Genomic DNA, 14,454 nt, shown 5'->3' with positions numbered 1-14,454 from the left:
CTGCCTACACAAAGAATAGATTAATGGTAAACGTATTCATAGTTCAAGGAATAGTTCCAGTGTAAATCTCAATCACAGTTTAATTATAAATATAAAGATTATCATTATCTACTGTCACAGTATTCGACTATTCGTCATTTTAGTTATTAGTATTATAAACTTCTCACTGTAAAAAAAATAAAAATAAAAGTCACTGTCAGCCTGGTTTCTATTTACTGTTCAGTCCAGTGCTCAGATCCAGTCTAGAGGCAGCCTAATTGTATCCGGTCACACACACATACACACACACACACACGCACACGCGATATTTCCGTATCCGGTTTAAACCGGATCCGCAACCTGCAAATGTATTCCAGTCTCCCAGTCAGAGGCAGGTCGGAACCACCCAAAGGGTGGGACCAAACCTTACCAAACACACACCGCACAGCGCACAGCTCTCTGGGTAAACTACGCTGTCAAATCTGAAATCTTCATCGCGGCGCTGGTGTTGGACGTTGAATCAAGTAGTAGTAGAGTTATAGATCACGTCCAGTTTGCTGTCACAGAAACCTTCCACTGGTAAGTTGTTAACAGACTTGTGTGTTTTGTGACGATGATGATCTGGACAGCGTGCAAGCAAAAAACGAGGCTGTATTGTTGTTCTGAAGCCATGGTTGGTTTAGCTAAGTCCTTCCATGCTACGTAAGGCTAATGTTAGCTAGCATGCTTGAGCCAGATTTTCTTATTAGCCAATGTTGGGGGATGGGACGAGTGGTTTTATGTTAAAGGGTCTTGCTCTCGTCGTGTCATTCATCCCCAGCATTTCATTTAGACAACTATATCATCTTAAGTGTCGCTGACATTCACTTGACAACCTAGTTACTGCATTAACCATTGCTTGGTCTGTGTAACATTATCGCAAGCTGTATGGCCGTACACAAGTTGTAATACTGCAGCTCACCTGGTTATAACTAATTCTTGAAATGTGTTAATGATGGTGAGGTTTTATAGACTATATTATATATCTTTTCTACAGCCTGAAAACACCTGGGTCATATTTAATTCTGGCAATGCAACACGGTATGTTGTACTCCCCATTGCTTGAAATTCAAACACAAAGTGAGTGAGCCTAGGTCTTTTGGGAACGCTTTCTCACTTGGGGTCTAACGTTCTTTTAACGTAACGTTTTGACAACACTGGTTTAAAGTTCTAGAATGGCACAATCTAAAGGTACTGGGAAATTGTTACATTTACATCACTTAAACCTGAAATATTTACAAATGGGTATCTATGGCCTAATGTCTCAGTGGGTGATGGTATTTTCACTTATTTGTGGTTCTTTTCAAACATTTGAACTTCATTACTATTAGGCCTATGTGTCCCCCCGGTCTTCTAAAACCTGCCTTACTCATTTGCCCCTCCACAACTCGTTCCTGCCGGGTGTAGGTGGTGCACTGTTGCAGCCATGCGGAATATTCACCTCCTCCTGCTACCCACCCTGCTCCTCCTGGTGCTCCCCGTCTCCGGCGGTCGCTACAACGATGACTTTGACGACGGGGAGGACGTTGCTGACTTTGACGACAACGACTTTGCCGAGTTTGAGGACATGAACGAGGACGCCGTGCCCGAGGCCGAAACCGCTCCCCCGCCACGCGCCAGCCCCTCGTCGCAGCCCGAGGAGGATGAAGATGAAGACGAAGCAACGGTGGAGCTGGAGGATGGACAGGATGGCTTTGAAGACGCAGAGACACAGGTATACAACATCATGATTCATGACACTGTCTGTAGTGCTGTTAACTGTCACACATCTGAGCACGAAATATTTACCGCTTTACATTGTTTTTTTTATTTTATTTTAAAGGTGTACCTAAGTAACATTTTATAAATGCACCAAAGCTAAATCGAAATCTAATGTCTTTCTCCAGGAACAAGATATATACAGCAAGTATGATCAAGAGGAGTTTGAGGGGATCGAAGGCATGGATAAGACAAACCCTTCTTTTAAGGACCCCCTCATAATCCACACGGTGAGCCTGGCTTATTGCTTAAGTAACTAAGTGGCTAAACTATGTCTCTGATACTGTAGCTGTGAGTTAAACACACGGCTAGACTCTAGACTATGCAATGCATCTGCACTTAATACCACAGAGTAGTGCTACTAGTGCAGTCATATATTTCAGGCAACTTCCTCAAAATGTTGCTACAATGGCTCAACTACAAGAATGTTCTTGCTTGCAGCTACTGTAGCCACTTTGAGCTGGTCATTGACAGTAAATCCTGATGATACTGTCAGTTGCCTGTTAATAGGGCTGTATTTTCAAGCCATTTTCAATGCATTGCGACGAGACACATTTTGATCTTGTAGATTGGCTATTCTTCAATAAATCAATTATATAATAGATTAAATGTCAAAGATCCCGGCGTTTTTATGTGATACATTTGACGGGCCCATTGCCGTAGTAGTGACGACACCCAGTGGTTTCCCTGCAGGTGCCTGCACATTTGCAGAACAGCTGGGAGAGCTACTACATGGAGATCCTGATGGTGACGGGCCTCCTGGCCTACATCATGAACTACATCATTGGCAAGAACAAGAACAGCCGCCTCGCTCACGCCTGGTTCAACTCCCACAAAGAGCTCCTGGAGAGCAATTTTTCACTAGTGGGTGAGTGTTTGTACGGCTCTCGTTTGGCTCGCAAAACACAGATTTGTGTTGTCTGTGGTATTCGGCTGGGTCTCTTGTGTAATGGCCATATTAATCAGAATGGTTTTATTTGTTTGTTCCTTCTGTTGTTCATCAGGCCAGTGGAGCAACTCTTTAATTTTTCTCGTTATGTCATTAGGTGATGATGGCACAAGTAAAGATGCTCTGAGCACTGGGAAGTTGAACCAGGAAAACGAACACATCTACAATCTGTGGTGTTCTGGTCGTGTGTGCTGCGAGGGCATGCTGATCCAGTTGAAGGTGTGTGTTGGTATTAAGTTATTTACACATGCATAGATAGAGGCATGTCTGACTGTCTGCGTCAGTCTGTTTCATTGGATGTACTTTTAACGGAATGCTTCCTCTGGTCCAGTTCCTCAAGAGGCAGGACCTGCTCAATGTTTTGGCCAGGATGATGAGGCCAGTCTGTGATCAAGTGGTATGTACCATAAGTCTGCTTTAATTAAGCCATTATGTATTTTTGAGGGGCGCCTATGCCTAGCTTTGTGTGTCTGTGTGCCCCTCACTTCACACAAGTGTGATGTTTATGTATTTGTATACATTATGGTGCAGATGTACGGTACATATTTGACAGTTTGTTTGTTACATTGTGACATTTATGAATCCGTTGTCTTACTTAGTAAAATGCCTCCCATCTCTCTGTAGCAAATCAAAGTGACTCTAAATGATGAGGATATGGACACATTTGTGTTTGCCGTGGGCACTAAAAAAGCCATGGCCAGGCTTCAGAAGGAGATGCAGGACTTGGTAAATATCCTATACTTACACAGACACCACCAGCACCATAAGACCATAATGACACACTCAAAGGTCTTTTTAAAGTTATTTTTGGTTTTGTCTTGTTTGTATTAAATGTTGCTTATGCCTTTGTAATTCTTTATAAATGTTTTGTATCAGCCTGCAGGCTTATCTGCGGGTGCAGATCTTGCTTATAGTAGCACATTTTCAAACGAGAACTTACTATCGCATATTTGGCAGTTGCAAGAAGAGATATAAAATACTAAATTATACATTTCTTACCATGTATGCATCTATTTATTTTGAGCGGTTTTGTGTGGAGAAATGAATAGATCCAGCCTCTTAATTATTTTAGTATCTGGAAAATGTGTTCATATTGCTCCTCTGCTTATTATCTTATATTCTTTACATTTGTTTTATTTTATTTGTTATGTAGAGTGAGTTCTGCGGTGACAAGCCGAAGTCTGGGGCCAAGTATGGCCTTCCAGAGTCTCTGTCGATTCTAACGGAGATGGGCGAGGTCACTGATGGCGTGATGGACAGCAAGGTGAGACGTGGAGAGTCGAGACAAAAGAGGCCATTGCAAAAAAGTATATATATATTGTATATAATATGTCCTGATGAAGATCTGATAAAATACAGCAGGGTCTTTTTAGCATCACCAGTCTTCTTCTGTTTGTCTTTGCACTTCCTTCCTCATGCATTAAAAAATAACCAAAATGTCGCTATGCTATTTTGGTTGGGTTATAAATGCTACCCTTTCACGGTGCCCTCTCATTCAAACCTTTTCTACATTTATATTAAACTGGTTTCTGTCTTTTAGATGGTACATTTTATTACCAACCATGCTGACAAGATCGAGTCCATCCATTTCTCGGACCAATTTTCTGGTCCAAAAGTTTTGCAAGAGTAAGTATTTCTCATATAGATTTAGCATCAACAATACAGAGCACCGGTAAACATATATATATGTTTTCCGTTGCTCTGCATTGTTGATGCTTCTTGATTTGCTGTACACAACAGAACTATTTCTTTTTCACACTCTTTGGGCCTCCGGGCGAATAATTTCCCCCGTAGGATCATAAAGGGATAATAAAGGTTTCCGTTTGTCTGTCTATAAATAAACTGAATTTGTTTTTACAGGGAGGGTCAGCCCTTAAAGCTGCCTGAGACGAAGAAGACGCTGCTGTTTACATTTAATGGTAAATATCATACAGTATCTACTGCACTTCCTTATCATATCTCATGTTTTATAAATAAGGTGTTTATTGTGTGCTGTGTGTGTCTACTGTCTAGTGCCTGGCATGGGCAATACCTCTCCCAAAGACATGGACAGTCTCCTCCCTCTCATGAACATGGTGATCTACAGCATTGACAAAGTCAAGAAGCTCCGCCTCAATAGAGAGGTAAGCTAGCAATCCTGCGTGCAGCTTTCCCAACTGAGAATCACTCGCCGGGACTTCGGTACTTGTAGTTGCTCAGGCTCTCGTTTTCTTCTCTAATTGATGTATTGTGTGTCACATCGGTGCCATTCTCTCCACTGTCCTTATTCCAGGGCAAACAGAAGGCAGACAGGAACCGTGCCCGTGTGGAGGAGAACTTCCTGAAGCAGACTCATGCTCAGCGCCAGGAGGCCGCTCAGACCCGGAGGGAGGACAAGAAGAGGGCCGAGAAGGAGAGGATCATGAACGAGGAGGATCCCGAGAGACAACGTCGCCTGGAGGTCTGTTTGCTGAAATACGTGGAAAACGACATGCACACTAAAACATCCATTCAGCATGTATTAAAGAGCACACTCGTACATTTTCATCAAGTCCAGTCTCTTTACACCTGTGTTTTGCCACCTTATATCGTTGTAGGAGGCTTCCCAGCGACGTGATCAGAAGAAGATCGAGAAGAAGCAGATGAAGATGAAGCAGATCAAAGTTAAAGCCATGTGAATGGAGAGGAAACCACTACAGGGAATCAAGCACACGTGCAAGCAGTTGCTTAGCTCAGACGGTTTCTACAGCTTTCCTCACTGCGATACACAGCCCCTGCTAACGGTCCAACTAGCACTCCACAATGTCCCCTTCATATGTGTCAAGCTTAGCTGTCTCTGTCCCCATGGAAACACCTGGTACAATCATTGTGACTTAACGTGGCAGTGAGTGAACTTTTTGGTATCAAGTGAGAGGGACTGAGGATTCTTCAGCATCAAAACTGTCGCAGCAACTCATGGTTTCAATGGTTTCATTTGACTATCTTCCTTCAACATCTTCAAAGCTCTGTTTCAAAACGGCATAGCTCAGTGGGACTTTAAAAGTTAATCTACAGGGATGAAGCGAGCCATGTGGTGGTTGGACATACCGTAAGCAGCTAAATTCTCAAAAGAATGAAAGCTTAATGTGCTATGGTTTCACGAAACTGTCAAGCATTCAAAGTGATCTTAAATGACGATCAAGAACTGTTTTATTTATATCTAGTATGTGACCGGTTTCTCAAATGATGTCTGTTTCTGATGAATGTCTGAGCAAACATAATAAAATGCACTGGAAACAATTTGAAACGAATGATCTTGTGTTATAATGTTGTTAAAATAAGTGATACATGCTCTATATTCTGTCTGTAAAAGTTATTTAGTGCTTGTTCATTAACAGTCTCCCCATATCTCCAGCTGTTTCATAAACAGAAAATGCATTTTCAGGTTGGTTGGGATACTAATTTTATACAATCAGTACGGAATGATACAGGTACTGTAAACACTGGAATTGGAAGTAATGACAAGAAATGAGTAGACAAAACAAGCTGATAAATGGGTACAAGCTGATTGGCTGAAAATTATATTGTATAAATCCATCACAGTAAGAATATATTTTAAATTGGGATGCACAATATAATCGGTAGCATATCGGCCATAATATTGCCATACCGGTATCGGATTGGTCTTTTCACAGAATTGCACTTTTCTAGTAGTTATAGTATAATAAAATCACACTCGTGTGAAGTGATCAGAGGGCACTCTTATCATACAACATCTCATTCCAGCCAATCACAATTTGTATCATCACTTTTGTCTTCAATGTTTGTGTTTACACACTTTTGTATTTTGACACTACAGCTTTGATAATGATCATAATGTTGTATATCACAACAATACCAAATTACAAAGTTTCTTCAAAAAAATGTAATAAGACCAAATATATAAATGCATTATTTTGTCAAGGTTTCAGCCCAATCCAAACACCATTGATTTATAGTAGTAAGTTAAACTTTAACTGTTTAAATGTTAAATATTTTTTTAATGAAAAAACACAGGGTTACTTCCTTGGCCTAGGTGTGCACAATAAAGCTAGCTTACCACCATTTTTAGACGCTTGCCTGCTACAGAACCAGTTTTAAAAAAATATGTGGAGGTAGGCCTACTTCCTTCCTTGGCCTATACTGGCAGCATGCACAACAAATCTGGTACTGTCCAGTGGTTTGTGAGATTAGCCCCAAACAAAACAGAGAGAAAAGAATGGTGAGAACATGACAGAGCTCTCTCCAACTGTGAAGATAACCCCACTAAAGTCCAAACCACACCAAAGGGTCACGTCGGGACAAAACGTTTTTAAGGTAAACCACACCAATGCAACTCATTGAGTTACAAGGCGTTGCATTGGTGTGGTTTACCTTATAAAACGTTTTGTCCCGACCCTTTGGTGTGGTTTGGGCTTAATAACTAGACTTTGTGTTTTTATGTAATATTTAAAAGCTTAAATGTTCCCTTCTGCTATCGCTTTGGTCACCGGGGTTGACTCCTCACTGTCCTCTGACAGCTTGTTGACTTGGAGGAGATGGGTCCCTGTTGGCTCATATCCTTGGGCCTCCCTAATAATATTCTTGTCTTCGTTAAGTGTGACAAGAGGGTAGTCTTTGGCGGACCTGGAGGTGGCCAAGTAGGTCTCTCTGAGGAAACACTCGGCTGCGAGGGCCTCCTTCAGCCCAGGGAACAGGTTCTCATATTCTGTGGGGTCAGCTAGTGATTCAGCCGCCTTCTGGTTGACCTTGGCCAGGTTCTCCCTCCACAGTTTGACCACACGAGTCACCTGGCTGGGCAGGTAGGTTCGAGCCAGGAAGGCAGCCTCTGGCAGCCGGTTGGTCCTTATCAGCAGCTCCAGACACTTGTCCAGTTTCCCCTGCAGGAAGTATGTCATGAAGGCCACATTGTTCTTTCCGTCCCTCTCAGCGCCCTCGGCCAGCTTGCCAACCAAGGCAGTGTTGCCAGAAGCTGTGGCAAGTAGCAGCAGGCCTCCATAATCCTGGGCATGGTGGAGACACTCCTGAGCCAGACCAAACTGGCACTTATTGATGGCCATCTCTGCCAACTGTTTCCACTTCTGCTCAGACTCAGCCTCTACAGCCAGCTGGTAGGCTATCTTCAGCTCTCCCAGGCTCAGAGCCAGTTCAAACCTGTGTTCTGGGTCTGTGGATGCAGCCAGCGCCTGCTTTGTGAAACCCTGTTTCTCCAGGAAGTGGGCCACCCTGGTCCTCTGCTCCTTGGGGATTGTTGGTAGAACCTTTTCGGCCATGCCAAAGTCCCTCCTCATGATGGCAGTCTGGTACTCCAGAACGGACACCAGTAGGGAGTAGCTGACAATGTTCAGCTCTTTGTCTCCCATGTACAGCCGGTCATCCTTGGGGATGTAACCCAGCAGGTACATTGTCTTGTCCAGGTGAGCAATGGTGACAATCTCTCCTCCTACGAAGTAGTTGAGCCTGTTGATGGAGCTGGTGTAGATGAAGCAATCACCCACCCACAGGCCTGTTTTTACGATCTCCTGGATCTCTCCCTGCACCTCGAAGGCGTCCTCGAGCCCGTCCTCTGTGACTCCTTTGTCGGTCTGCTGGGAGCAGGAGGCCACTTTGTCTACTAGGCAGCGTAGGATGAAGAAACACTCCTCCGTAGCGATGCACACCAGCTCCCCTGAGGCCGACCAGGAGATGTGCTTGGGCTGGATCTCGATTCGACGGACCAGTGCCGTGTTCTCCCAGTCATAAAACGCCAGGCCATTCACTGATCTCACCCCGAGCAGGAAGCCACCGTAGATACCTTCTGCTCCAAAGTCTGGCTTAAAAGATGTCTTTTCTTTGAAGTTTTTGAATATTTTGACTAGACCGTTACTTTCCCTGATGGCATAATGAGACGAGTCGTGTGCCCACACAAACTCCAATGCGGAACCAAAGCTCTTGTTCCTCAACACCATGGACGTGTAGATGATGTACTCTCCATCTCCACATACCACCACGTAGCCTCCTTTGGGATTGTGCTGGATGGTCTGGGGGCAGATCTCACAGCTGCCCATGTCTTTGACGGCCAGCTCAAGTCTTTCACCGTCCTTGATCTCCATGTCTCCCATGGTCTTCAGATTGGCCTGCTGCACTTTGCTGTGCTTGGCCCAGATTATCTTTCCGCTGGCGTCCATGGACATGGCTGGTTCCTCTCGACCCAACATGACGACAATGCTGCCTTCGTCGTAGCCCAGGGCCACGTTGTTGGAGCCTCTCAGGGCACAGATGCACCACACGCGCTCCATGCCGTAGTTGAGTGTGTTCTCCAGACGGTACGTGCTGGAGTGCCAGATGCGTATGGTTCCGTCCTCTGACCCCGTGATGATGATGGGCAAGTCCGGGTGGAAGTTGACACAGGAGAGATTATGAGCATGGCCCTCCAGGGTCTGAACACACGTCTTGTTCTGGTAGTCCCAGATCTTGACCAGTTGGTCGTCCCCTCCCGATATGAGGTAAGGCTTGTCTCCGCCGCCGTAGTAGTCGATGCAGTTCACGCCTTTGCCGTGTCCTTCCAGGGTGAAGTTGGGAGACGAGGAGCCCAGCTGCCACACCTTGATGGTGCAGTCCAGCGAGGCACTGGCAAACTGGTTGCTGTCTTTGGGGTTGATGACGACCTGCATGACAAAGTGAGTGTGACCCTCAAACACCTGGACGCACGTCCACTTCTTCTCCCAGTCCCACAGCTTGATCAGCTTGTCGTCGCTGCCGGTGAGGACGTACGGCTGGGAGGGGTGAACGACGATGCTGCGGATGTAATCGGAGTGGGCCTCGAACATGTGAACTCGCTCCAGGTTGCTGTAGTTGAACACACGGATCTGCATGTCGTCCGCTCCGGTGATAACCCAGTTCTTCCGGGCCACAAACTTGGACGCTCTGACTGGGTAATCGCACACCTCGAATGTCTTCACCAGCATCTGTGTTTCATGGTTCCACACGCAAACACTGCCACTGTACAGACTGGCCAGCATCCATGGTTCAGCGGGGTGAAGGTCCAGACTCTTCACTCGGTCCGACCGGGCTGTCAGCCTCCTCTTGATGTCTAGCCTCAGAGGCATGTTTTATATGCTCGTATTGTCTTTTGTCAGAGGAATAAAAGATTAAATGTTCCACGTATTGTGACTAGCTGCAATTATTGTCTGTGCAATCTGGCTTGACACACTGCACACGTTCGGTGTATCAGCAAATATCTCTTTTCAACTAGGTTTGCCTTTGGATCTCTGCCCGACTAGTACACCATGTGGTACAGGCCTGAGTGTTCTTGCAGTGAAAGGTGTGTGGATGACATATACCTTTTATCATTTCAATTCTCGTCCTTGCACTTTGTACTTTATAAGTTGAGGTCATCAACTTATGACATCACTATGACATCACTATGATATCAGACTGGCCTCCAAATGATCACAATATCAGGTAACTGTAGAAATATAATCTAACTAGAACTGCACTCTGCCGAGTGCATACTTGCTTGTTGCACACTAGTAGGCCATAAATGGCCTACTAGTGCGCAAGCAGAGCGCGCAAGTACTTTCGACCGCTGGAAAGTATCACATCTCAGTATCTCTGTGAAGGAACGTTTGAAATGTATAATCATTACGTGTAACTATTTGCTACCTAACTACTTTTTTACAGAAAAATGAATCATTGATATGTGATGGAAAAAAAAGTACATGGTGTGTATATGTATGACTAGCTCTCAGTGATGACATAAGAGAAATGGTCATCTGTGTAGTCTGGTCCCAGCAGACCAGGCACAGATTTACAAATTACAAATCACATTACAACTACATACAGAGTATGTAGTTGTAATTTGATTAGCAGTATACTGTGGTTACTTGGTTCCAAAAAGTGAAGCCAAGTTTTTTTCAACCGTAGGTTTGTGCCTGGTTTGCTGGGACCAGTTACAACATTACGTCATCGTTGTGAACTGGGACCAGAGTACATGGTGTGTATATGACGTAATGTTGTAACTTGTAACTTGTAACTAGTCCCAGCAAACCAGGCACAGACTGTATGTAGTTGTTCTAGTTACTAGTTACTATTTGATTAGCAGTATACTGTGGTTACTTGGTTCCAAAAAGTGAAGACAAGTTTTCTTCAACGGTAAATCTGTGCCTGGTTTGCTGGGACTAGTTACAACATTACGTCATCCTTGAGAGAGTACATGGTGTGTATATGACGTAATTTGTAACTAGTTACACATTACGTCATATACACACCATGTACTCTCTCAAGGATGACGTAATGTTGTAACTAGTCCCAGCAAACCAGGCACAGATTTACCGTTGAAGAAAACTTGTCTTCACTTCGAAGAGACCAAGCGAAACGATTACTTGCGCGCTCTGCTTGCGCAAGTAATAAACAAACCTGGAAGCACTGAAGGGCCTTTTTAACAATTAGACATTCAGGCTGATTGATACCTCACACCTACACTGTGCACCACCAATGATGAGTGACAGTGTCAAAATGGGGTCCAAATACAGGGTGACACTAATGCTAAATTTAACTGTTAGATTGTGTCAGCAGTCTCTATGGGGCCCGCTGGACTAGATAGAGTTACATCAATGAGGGGAACCAATACAGTGACAGTTTGCAAGCTCCCTGACACTTAGCAGAAGGATGGCAAAGTTAGAAGTATTTTAAATCTGTAACTTTCCTGTTCTGTTTACCACTGAGTTAATAGAGCCTGCCTGCTTGCCCTGGGGAGAAATGGAATGCTCAACCTAGCCTCATGATCTACATGTCTCAATAGAATCGCAATGAGACCAAATACATCCACCCCAATTGTATGTTATATACTATATACACTATGAAAACGGGCATTTCCCGTCAATTTGCTGGTCTGTCAGCCCAGGCATGCCTCGTGCCTCATGTCGCGTGACATCACGTGACATCATCAGGGATGTCATCAATATTAAGCCCATATAGGGGAATGTCCATATATGGAGAATGAGATCCCCGATGTCATCAATATTGGCCAGCAACTCATATATATATATATTTGACCTCAAACCTCGAACCCAAGCTTAGATCTCCATATATGGAGCTGACCTGTTATGACATTCCATATGTTGATCCTTCCCCATCCATCTTCCTTCCTCTTCAGTAACTCCCTTTTGACTGTATACCTTTCTATTTAAACTCTAGACGGGCCTGCCGTTAAAGTTATTAGTGCAGCCGCGCCCGGCAGCCGGCCTAGAGTTTTCAACAGGCCCGAAAATTAAGGCCCGGCCCTACCTGGGCCCTCATCAAACCCTGTACACTCAAGACACTGCCCCAGTTGCCACCCTTAGATCTCCATACATATATATATGTATACATATATCTATTACAGTGGTATGCAACAAGCCTGTGGGCCAGCCAGGGATAATATCTAGCCTGGCAAATTATTTAGTAAATAATTTACAATATCTGACTGTCAAATAGAAAATCTACCCTCACCTGAAGAATGCTTTTAACCATGTGGAGAGTTACTGGCAGAAAGATGCTTCACATGCTTAAACAATACACAGTTTCGCTCTCTATCTAAGAAGAGACCTTGAGTTTCTGTTCTATGAAAGAGCTAATTTATCTCAGTTTGAAAAGGAATATGACTCTCTGCCTTCTGATAAAATGTTCATTTAAAACGATTTTAACTGATTAATGTCCTCTAAGTGCAACATTCAAGAATGTGGCCTGCATTTCTCTCTACTCCAGTCTGTAACATTTGATTATAAACACACAGTGTCTGTTATACCATAGTACTAATCCTGTTGAGAAGGATGAGGCCTCAATTCATCTTAGCCACGATGCAAAAAATTCTAATTTAAAAGGAATCCAACCTTTAACAATAGTCTTCCTATTGTCAAAACGTTGGTTTCCTGTATAACTTTTAATGAATCCTTCAAGTTCTCAATATTATTACCTGCCATGGTGCAGCAGTATAGGCTATTTGGATGGCTGGTGCAAGGAGAAGTCACCACGCTAAATATCATAACTGAAGTTGTGGACATTGAAGTGATGCACATCAGCGTTGGAGAGGAACAGGCACTGTCAGATGAGATCAGTTAGGCAACTTTTGAGAAATCGAATCCCTTGGAATCCACATGAAAGAAATGCATTCTGAGAAGGAAGACATGTATCCGTGCATATCCACGGCTTCCCAAGCCGTGCATATCCACGGCTTCCCAAGCCGTGCATGCCTATTCCCACTATAGGCTGAGGAAGAAATGCCACTTGACAGTTTTCAAGTCAGCCTCATGGTGGCGCTACAACAGGCCAAGTTGTGTCTCTCTCACACACACACACACACACACACACACACACACACACACACACACACACACACACACACACACTGCAAATTCAGTGTCTTGAATGAGATGTGCTGTGAGTTTGCATATAGACTATTTTCCAGCATAGGACCGTTGCACAGTGAAGTATAAACAAGGCTTTAGGATTTATAAGTCGTTTTTAGAATCCTCCTCCTCAGGAGCATATCCACCGATATCCCAAGCCGTGCATCCAAAGCCGTGCATATCCACGGCTTCCATGGCGTGCATATCCACGGCTTCCCAAGCCGTGCATGCCTATTCCCACTATAGGCTGAGGAAGAAATGCCACTTGACAGTTTTCAAATCAGCCTCAGAAAACATCAGGTAAGTGATGACACCCATTGCAGAAATCTGCACGGCGTAGCACCTGGTAATTATAAAAGCCTAATTTAATTTGCTCACTTCTTCATCGCAGCTCACTTCCAATATATTCTATATTCTGGGCTAGTGTGCTTCCACTGAGATAATTGGACTGCTTGAATTCTAGTTGACTTCGAGCATGTATTTCTTTGTATTGCCATGTTTTGTTCTTGCTTAAATGTAAATCGCTCTGGATTAAGAGCGATTTACAATGTCATATACAATGTTTAATTTTAATTTATATAGGTAGAGGCCTCGTATAAGCCCCTTGGGCTTTTTTGCCTCAGCCTAGCACCTTACCCTTCTCATATTTATATGTTCACTGTGTTGTTGTTGTTTATACTGTGCTGAATAAATAAATACAAATACAAATTTACATTGCTAAATGCCTCTATCTAAGTCCTCTATCCCTCTTACAGTTTTACATTGGCTGAATTAACTATATCCAGTACTCCTCTAAACAAATGTCATTACAATATTAAGAAGACAACAGGACTTTTGAAAAGTTTGGCAACCAATCACACATGGATTATTTTGGCAACTATACCTATACCGGTGTAGTTTGGTAGTAAATTAGAATTTGTGTGTGGTTGGAATTAAAAAAAAACTCCAGTTTTTTATGAAATAGCGCTCTCTTGTGGAACCTTCCATAAGAGGGCGTCTCAATATCCATTTTAGCTATCTAGATTTTATTATTTTGCAAAAGAACAGTAGTAGGCCAGGGAATTGAGGCAATTTGAGGCTATGGGGAATTAAAACCAGGTCAAAACAATGCAAAAGAAATGTAACAAACTAACGACTGTTGTTAAGTGTTAAGTAAATCTCTCCCTTAGGAGAATAAATCACATTGGGAGTTGGGACAAAACGCATCATCAGATTATTTTTAGTGGTATGTCCCTTTAACGCGGCGAGTGACGTTTGCAGCAGACGTTGTTGCCTTGTTGTTGCACAGAACGGCCCCAAGAGGGCGCGCGATGCGCCTCGTCTTTTATGTGTTGGAGTTTTCAATCAGCAGATTCACTCAGATTT

The 14,454-nt window shown here is 43.6% G+C and overlaps 2 protein-coding genes across 2 annotated transcripts; one reads left to right on the top strand and one right to left on the bottom strand.

The window, feature by feature from the left end:
- The first annotated feature begins 433 nt into the window (after window positions 1-433).
- Window positions 434-5,983, top strand: ccdc47 (coiled-coil domain containing 47). The gene is made up of 13 exons (XM_080775842.1): window positions 434-558; window positions 1,426-1,732; window positions 1,905-2,006; window positions 2,470-2,644; window positions 2,823-2,944; window positions 3,057-3,122; window positions 3,350-3,451; window positions 3,879-3,989; window positions 4,266-4,351; window positions 4,586-4,644; window positions 4,739-4,848; window positions 4,998-5,165; window positions 5,302-5,983. The coding sequence occupies exons 2-13, from the start codon at window positions 1,445-1,447 to the stop codon at window positions 5,380-5,382; spliced, it is 1,470 nt and encodes a 489-aa protein (XP_080631968.1). The 5' UTR covers window positions 434-558; window positions 1,426-1,444; the 3' UTR covers window positions 5,383-5,983.
- A 1,196-nt stretch (window positions 5,984-7,179) lies between these two features.
- On the bottom strand, window positions 7,180-9,810 carry LOC308323428 (coatomer subunit beta'-like; the record flags this gene model as incomplete). Its single annotated transcript, XM_080775159.1, has 1 exon — window positions 7,180-9,810. The coding sequence occupies one exon, from the start codon at window positions 9,808-9,810 to the stop codon at window positions 7,180-7,182; it is 2,631 nt and encodes an 876-aa protein (XP_080631285.1).
- Between the last annotated feature and the right edge of the window lie 4,644 nt (window positions 9,811-14,454).

Source organism: Protomyctophum bolini, assembly GCF_963924005.1.
Source record: "Protomyctophum bolini genome assembly, chromosome: 11".
Taxonomy (NCBI): domain Eukaryota; kingdom Metazoa; phylum Chordata; class Actinopteri; order Myctophiformes; family Myctophidae; genus Protomyctophum; species Protomyctophum bolini.
Note: the sequence above shows the minus strand (reverse complement) of the source record. Positions and strands in the feature narration are given on the sequence as shown.